The following is an 8,521-nucleotide window of genomic DNA, read 5'->3' as shown; positions in this document are numbered from 1 at the left end:
AAAGATATAGCTAAGACCGACATTTGCTACAGTATTTCTACTTGCAAAACAGTTACTTAAGCATAAAAAACAAATGTCCTCATACCTAAGGTCTCTTTTTCTGAATATATATACTGTATATATAGGCTTGAAACTGCAGGCAGTTGGCAGTTCTGAGGCACTGTCTAGTGCCACCTCCTGAACTGAACAGAGACGTACAGTAACCATGAGTGAGAAGCAGGGCAGAGGCTATAATCAGTACCGAGTGGTTAGCAAGTCCCTCCTGGGGAGTCAGCCACAGTCATGGGAAAAACTTAACTCACTATGCCAATGAACAGATTAAAATAGATGTTCCCTTCAAATGAACTAATTACAGTAATAAATGGAATATCTCTTATCATAATGTGTGTGTGTGTGTGTGGTGTGTGTGCGTCGGTGTGCATAAACTGGAGAACAGTGGAAACATGTTCAGTGAATTAAGTAGGTATCAAAACATTTCAGATGTCTCAACAGTCACAGACACTATTGTTAAGAAAAAAAGCTGAATTAACTAACTGCAGTGCAAAGAGCTGTACTTCTGCACGATGTGGGCGTTAGCTCACTAAAGCCTTGGATCCACCTCAGGTGGGCGACGACGTGGGCTCGGGCATCGACTGGTCCAACGAGAACGACCGGCTGCTGGTGTGCCAGATGTGCATCAAGCTGGCCGACATCAACGGCCCCCTCAAATGCAAGGACCTGCACCTGCAGTGGACCGAGGGCATCGTCAACGAGTTCTACGAACAGGTGACCCCTCGCTTCCACTCCTCCCCCGTTACAAAAAAAAAAAACAACATCCCCCTGTCTCACGAGTTACCCCCGCCAGTCTGGCTGACGGCTGTCCCAAACGCTTTTCGTATGTTTTCATACAGCTGGGTTTTTAGCCGCTGTGAATTTAGGTGCAAGTGCAAGTTATAAATAAATGCACAAATGCCTCATTGACCCAAGCCCACATCCAGTGTAGCTGCTGTGGGATTCACTGATAATTCTGGGAGTTATTTTAAGCACGGGATGAAGTTTCTCATTACTTGATAACAAATGTTCGTTCCTGTCAGCGATGAAGGGGAAAAATTAAATACAATTTACGTTTCTTAAAATCCACACCCGCCATTCATTCCTTTTGCTATTCTTGCAGAGTGCTTTGTAGCCATCTGTGCCTTCACTTCCTTGAGTCATAAAGAGACCGTCTCTCTCTCTGTCTCTCTCTCTCTCTCTCGTGAGCTTTTATTTGCCGAGGATGGTGCTTGGAGTGGGATTGAAAGCATGGGCAACGGGTCTCTAGGTAGTGTGGGTGGGATTGTGGTTTTCCTGCCCCCCCCCCACCCCCCCACCCACCATCGTAAACTCCTTCCCTCCATCAGCATCGCTTCCAAGAATTCCCAGAATTCCACCCTTGGGAGAACAATAAAAATGGTGGATAATGAGAGGTGTGGTTCTCAAGTTGTGAGGCTTTGTTGCTCAGACTGAAAAGAAAGAAAAACCGCGGCCATACTCTGGGGGAGGCGGGGAGGGGGGGGTGTAGGACAGCATCTGGGACACGAGCCGAAAACTCAGCCCCGGTGACTCACAGTCTGTCCTGTCCTGTGATAGCACTGACGTCTTGGTGTCTTCCTGCCATGGGGCACTTCAGCAGCAATGACACTGGAAGGGCTGCGTGTGCCTGTGACTCACGGACCCGGGGGATTCAGTAAGAACGCTGCTGATTGGACGAAAGCCTGAATGCGTGAGGCCCTCGTTAGGCGGAGAAGAAAAGAGGATAGTTGAGCGAGGCTGACAGCTGTTTGTGCACGTAATGAGCAGCTCTCTGTTCTCTGCCCTTATTATGACATGAATAGATGTCATTGACAGTCAAGAGGATGCGATAACACAATGCAGTGTGAACAGTATTTATTGTGGTGGAGAGAGGTTTTTGTTCCTCAAAATGCACATAAATATGAGACACCCACCAGTGTACTGATACCCCTACAGTACTTGTGTAGACATTATGATTCTTTTTTAAGGTCCCTTCCGAGGAAAATTTTTTAAAAATTTAAATTTAGCCCTTATATAACCATCCATCTATCCATTATCTATGCCCGCATATCCTGGGCAGGGTTGCGGAGTGGTGCTAGAGCCTATGCGAGCGTGCATTGGGCGAGAGGCAGGAATTATAGGCATTGAAATATTGAACTTCTTTGACAAGGGAGACCTGGCCAAGAGGGCAGCACAATAGATAAATATTAAATACTGTACAATGACAGACAAATGCATGTTTCGGGTGCATATATTGTGCATTTCAAATCCCTGTCTGAATTGTCGAAAAGGATCCCAAAGAATGTTACCCACTGCTGCAGTGCTACTCATTTATGCATGGGGCTAGGGCATGGCTTCAGAATGCTAATGTGCACCGATGCTGCCGTTCCAGGGGGACGAGGAGTCCAGCCTGGGCCTTCCCATCAGCCCCTTCATGGACCGGTCGGCGCCGCAGCTGGCCAAGCTGCAGGAGTCCTTCATCACGCACATCGTGGGCCCGCTCTGCAGCTCCTACGACTCGGCCGCCCTCATGCCCGGCCGCTGGGTGGAGCCCGCCGAGGGCGAGGAAGAGGAGGGGGCCGACATCGACGAGAACGAGGAGGAGGACACGGCGGAGGAGGAGGAGGAGGAGGACGCGTCCACGGGCTCGGAGGCCTCCCGTAAGACCGCTTTTCCGCCGCGTGCCAGCAGGATTCCCACCAGGTTTGGGTTCCGTTCCACTTCAACTCGGTCAATTCAGGAAATTGATTGGAATTCACTTCCTGAAATAACTGAATTGAAATGAAATTTACCCCAATCCTCTCCGCATGGCGTTTGGCCTCAACTGTCTCTATAACATTCTCTCTCGTTTCTTCAGTTTCAGTACCTTCATAAGCCTTATTTTATTCAATTGAGCACGTGTTGCTTTTATTCACAAGTGCAATTCAGAGAGTTTTGCGTTCGCAAATATTGATTGAATCCTGGACATAAGTCTTACCAGTATGTGCTGGTTTGTGTTTCAGTTTCGATCCTTGACTTTTGCTGATTTAGATGTGATTTACTGGGGAGTGACACTTTCTGGTCAGCCCAGGTAAAGACTTGGTGTCCGTGAGAACTGGGCTGAAGTGAAAATGTAAGCTGTCAAGCTTGGGAAAAGGCTGTGATGTCAGCTGGCTCAGATTCTTTCTCTGTTTTGTGTTCGAATCTCACAGAGAAACGGGTTACCAAGAAACGACGAAAAGTCTTCTGCCAGATTACCCAGCACTTACTAGAGAACCACCAGATGTGGAAGAAGGTGATCGCAGAGGAGGTCCAGAAAGAGGAGGAGGAGTCAGGGCGCCACAGTAACCCCACTGAGCCAATCCTGGCCATCCATGAGGAGGAGGAGGAGCCAGGAAGCAAAGAGGAGTCTGTGGAAGCCCTGGAGCAGGACGTGGAGACTGAGGAAGAGGGGACAGAGCCCCTGGAGGAGGAAGAAGAAACCCCGGCTTCTGAAACCCTGGTGGTTGAGGACCCAGAGTGAAAGAAAGTTCCGGAAGAAGAGCGAGGGAGCAGATCGCCAGTATCCAGAGCCAGAACGTTTTTTTATTTTTTTTTAAAAAACAGATTCCTGATATTTTGTTGCCAGCACATCACTTAGACACAACACTGTAGAAGTTTGGGGAATATGTGCCTAAAGAAAACAGGGTGGGGAAGAGGCTGGGATTTGGGGAAATGGGGGAGAGGGCAGGGTGGCGGGTGGTGGGGGGCATAAGGGATTCTAATGCTTTACACCTTTATTAATGAGGTCCGGTCCTGGTTCAGAGAACTCAACCTTCCGTTTGAGGAAGCTTCCACAGTACAGGATCACAAAGCTCTGAGACTCTACACCCATTCCAACCACTCCCCTCTTCAACCCCATCCCCACCCCCACCCCCAAACCCCTGCTTGCAGTGGGAGGGGAGTCTGACCACCCAGCACCCCAAATCCAATGAGTTCCCCGTGGACTCTACAGACTGGTCCGTTTTTTGTAAGAGTACTTTTTTTTTTTTTTTAGAACAATGATATTTTAAAAATTGAAAAAAATTATGAAGCGCATTCTACACACGACACGTGGATCGAAGCTGCTCTCATGCTGTTTCCCAGGGACACCAGTAGCAGTGCGCGCTCAGCGGACAGTGGGAAGTTCAGTAGCACCCATTCCATTGCTGTGAGTAGAATGGGGAAGGGAAATTGAGCCGTACAGGTCTGAAAAGCTTTATCCAAATTCAAGGAAAACAACAGTGTTTCACGTCGCACGGTGTCCCGTGTCCTTTTTTCCCCCACCTATGGTTAACGCCGTTCATAAAATCTGTCAAACCGCCTCCACAGTATTGTAAGACGTAAGAGCGAGCTCCGCCTATCTACAGTAGCATTCAAGATGTGTCATTGCTGCAAGCCAAATCCCTGCTGTTATTTTCATTTGCCTAAGGTTTTCTCGCAGATCTTGTTGGCCGTCACTTGTCTCCAGTGAGTGCTATACTCTTTGTAAATACGAGAAGGATTTATTTTTATTTTCTTACAGTTAGACTTAAAAAAAAATTTTCTTTGTCTATACCTGGCCAAAAAAGGGAACTTCTTGGTTATTAAAGGATCACTAGCTGTTAAGGGAGTCATTAATGTAATTAATTTGTTTCTTTTTTTATTTTTGAAGCCTTAGTATCGTCAACGCATTGCAGTATATTTTGAACTGTTTTTTAAGCTATTTCCCATTAATACTATTGGCTAGTGGTTTATAGCTGTTGCATCTGCATCTGTGCAGACAAAACGGACAAAAGGGACACCTCAAAACAGATGGTCTGAACAGGGAGCTATTGGTCCGTCACAGAGAAACCAGTCTGTCGACCAATCCTCATAACCCAAAGTGAATGGTGTGGGACGAGTGCAACGGGAAAATAGTCAGACCAGATTCGCAGTGCAATAACTTTTGATCTGAGCAATCACGAAGGGTGATTGTGGTCACTGTCTGTGCGTAGACTCCACGCAGCGTGTAGACTAGCGCACTATTTTCATTACCATGCGCAGAATGTCCCAAGAACAGTATACTGTACATCTGGCTCACATTGCGGTTGTAACAGAGCAGTGTTTGTCCGGCGTTAGCAAGTATCTCAAAGCTTTAGTGAGAGATTCAGAACAGGGAAGCATGGCAGCCACATACCTGAGTACTGAGAACATCGAACCTCTTAAAGAAATCCCCCCCAACCAGGTTTTTTTTTTTTTTTTTAAAGTGCGGTGCATTTGTGCGGTGATTACATGGGTTCTGCAGAGTAGCAGGATGATGAGAAGCAGCATGTGAGGGCTTTCAGTGGAACGTCCTCTGAGGGGGCTTTGATTCCCCTTCCCCGGGCATCCCGAGGATGCCATTATGTTCCGGAACTCTCTGTCTTTTCTCGTCTGGGGTTTCCATGGCAGCGCGGTCACACTCGCGCGCGTGCGCAGATGGACAGGGGAGCAGCTTCCTGCGCCCCTTCGCCCCATTGCCCCCCCCCCCCCTTGTTCGCGTAGCTGTCGACGCGCAGCGACTGATTGGATGTAATCGCTCCTCAGGTGGAGCGGGACCGCAGCACCAGCCTGCGCTCTCTGGACGCTGAGCTGCTGATTGAAACAGAACTCAAAGCTGAGTGAGAAACGGGCCCGGCCGAAATCTGTACCTTTTTAATCTGGCCCATTAAAAAGGCAGTGGCCATGCATTTCACCAGGCCTGATGTTTCTTGGGTTCCCCCTTTGAACAAATCTGGCGTACACTATAAAAGCAATACCTCTTGTTCCTTTTTTTTCTTGAACGTTATTTTTGCGCTCTCAGATTTTCATAATTTTTCGTTTTTTTTTGTGTGAGTATGCAGTTCAGTGATTGGTGCCAAATAACCAAATTTTTACATTTTGGATGTTACAATTGCCAAAATTAGTCCTGAACAAGTTTTCAACCCTTTTGTTCCAGCTGTCTGGGTAAGACCAGCTTCTATTAGAATGGAGGGCTTTGCCTTTTGAGGTTTGGCCGAAAGGTGGAATGGAATGTTGACCATCATGCTGCCTTGTGATTGGACAGAGCCTGTTTGAACACGTTAAAGGCAGATTTAGCAGGATGTGGGAGCCCTGCTGAGTATAACAGTGCTCCATGCAGCGTGCCCTTTGACCCCAGTACGGCTCTCAGTCCCTGTCACACATCGGGCTGTAATGTGAATATGAATAGAGCCCTTTCAACAACTTCCCTCTGCGGGGGAAAAAAAATAAATAGTGGACAGAGGGGAAAAGGGGGGTGTTTATCAGCCCCTGAGTCTCACACTGTGCACTCGAAAAGATGAAATGTTGGGACTTACATAATCCAGTTATGTCAACAGGTTCCACGTAACTGAGCTTAGCAGCATCGAAATTGTATTGTTTAGTTACAGCGCCTTGATTACCTGGAACCTGTTGACGTAGCTGGGTTATGTAAATCCAAGGTTTCGTTTTTTTTTCCTCAGTGTGCTCTGCGACGGTTTGTTCAGGACGGCGAGGCCGGGTATGTTAGTGTGCGGGCTGCAGACGGGACGGCTAGCCGGGTATGCTAGTGTGCGGGCTGCAGACGGGACGGCTAGCCGGGTATGCTAGTGCGCGGGCTGCAGACGGGACGGCTAGCCGGGTATGCTAGTGCGCGGGCTGCAGACGGGACGGCTAGCCGGGTATGCTAGTGCGCGGGCTGCAGACGGGACGGCTAGCCGGGTATGCTAGTGCGCGGGCTGCAGACGGGACGGCTAGCCGGGTATGCTAGTGCGCGGGCTGCAGACGGGACGGCTAGCCGGTATGCCAGTGCGCGGGCTGCAGACGGGACGGCTAGCCGGGTATGCTAGTGCGCGGGCTGCAGACGGGACGGCTAGCCGGGCATGCTAGTGCGCGGGCTGCAGACGGGACGGCTAGCCCGGGTATGCTAGTGCGCGGGCTGCAGACAGGACGGCGAGGCCGGGTATGCTAGTGCGCGGGCTGCAGACGGGACGGCTAGCCGGGTATGCTAGTGCGCGGGCTGCAGACGGGACGGCGAGGCCGGGCATGCTAGTGCGCGGGCTGCAGACGGGACGGCTAGCCCGGGTATGCTAGTGCGCGGGCTGCAGACGGGACGGCGAGGCCGGGTATGCTAGTGCGCAGGCTGCAGACGGGACTGCTAGCCGGGGGAGGCGCGCGATGAGTTATCGTCAGTCGCCCTCCCGCTGAGGCCTCACACCAGGCGCTCAAACATCACACGCTCATGGCAGCGGCGAGGAGGGGAGTTAGGTGTCCAGGCCACATGCACTCCACTGCAACTGATTACACGTGTGACCGCTGCCTCATGGGAAATTTTCTTGACTTTTTTTTTTTTTTTTGCGTTTCAGTCTCGCTGTTACGTTCAGAAACTTTCACTCCTGTGGATTCCCATCTGGGAGCGATTTATTTTCCCTGCCGCAAATCTGAGATTGTTACTCGATCCTTGTTCGCAGTGTTGAGTAAGCTGGCGGGGGAAGGCGTCGGGGAGACGCAGTGCTACCGTATCCAGCGGCGACGCTGTCCGGCGGAGCTCCGAGCCGTCTCCAGGGTTCGCCGCTAGCGTGACTGTGTGCCTGCTAGTTTCACTGCCGGCATTGGGGAGGTTACAGTACCTCCTGTTTGTCTGGCGCAGGCCTGGCACCGCACTCGAACAACATGGCTTTAGTATGCAGTCACGGTAAAACATTCTCGGTGCAAGTTGCGGTGCAGTTTTAACCGCAGTGCTGCTGTGGGCCTTCCTGCAGAGGTACTCCATTTTGGTGCAGTAGATCCTGACCCTGGCCAGCGCTGGCCGTGTTCAGAAGGCCAGCATGATAGGCCAAGCAGAGGCACCTTCCTGTCAGCAGGGTTTTTCACGGCCTAATTGACCAGTGCTGACTCACCCTGTCGGCCAATCGGCTGCCTGCGATCGGCCCGCGTCAGGCGCAGTCCTCCGGCGCGTTGATTGCACAGCTCAGGGAGCGGGGTGCGGAGTGAAAATGAGCGCCCAGCCGGCCGCACACGTCAGAGGACGCGCGCCCCCGTCGGTACCTGCGCCCCCCCCCCGGCGCTGCTGCAAATGGACAGGCCCGCTGCCGCAAATTGGCCCAGCGGGTTACGTCCCGTCCGAGAGCAGGGCTGGGCTGCGCGGCTCCACACGTCTCTTTGCACAGGCCGAAGCGGCGGCGCCGGAGACGGGGAGTTGATGGGGAATGATTGGCTGTTTGCCCCGAAGCAAGGGGGGGAAAAGGAGAGCTGCATCTCATCGACGGGACGCAGGGAAGGAGGCCTCTGTCGTCGGGCAGGAGTCTCTCTTCTCTACGTGGGCGCGGGCTGCGCCCCTTTTGTGATGTGCGCAGATGGAACATCGTGTCCCGCAGCCACTCCTCTTTGTGCTGCAGCTTTTCTTCGGTGCGATTGTTCCCAGCGCGAAAAACGCGCGCGGCGGGATCGAAGCGGTCGCGGCGACCGGGACGGTGCTGTGGCGCACTGCGGCGGGGCGGAAGGGGAGACGGGTCCC

General features: G+C 51.5%; 1 protein-coding gene across 3 annotated transcripts in view; it reads left to right on the top strand.

Annotated features, from left to right (window-relative positions):
- pde3a (phosphodiesterase 3A, cGMP-inhibited) overlaps window positions 1-4,042 on the top strand; it is a 103,909-nt gene extending 99,867 nt beyond the window's left edge. For all 3 annotated transcript variants that reach the window (XM_064342823.1, XM_064342820.1, XM_064342822.1), the window contains 3 exons: window positions 604-765; window positions 2,423-2,690; window positions 3,222-4,042. In XM_064342823.1, the coding sequence (XP_064198893.1) occupies window positions 604-765; window positions 2,423-2,690; window positions 3,222-3,532 (741 nt within the window). In that variant the 3' untranslated portion in view covers window positions 3,533-4,042. The remainder of the gene's footprint in view (window positions 1-603; window positions 766-2,422; window positions 2,691-3,221) is intronic.
- The last annotated feature ends 4,479 nt before the right edge of the window (window positions 4,043-8,521 follow it).

This window comes from Anguilla rostrata, chromosome 7 (assembly GCF_018555375.3).
Source record: "Anguilla rostrata isolate EN2019 chromosome 7, ASM1855537v3, whole genome shotgun sequence".
NCBI lineage: Eukaryota > Metazoa > Chordata > Actinopteri > Anguilliformes > Anguillidae > Anguilla > Anguilla rostrata.
The sequence above is the reverse complement of the archived record's forward strand: the minus strand, read 5'-3'. Positions and strand labels throughout refer to the sequence as shown.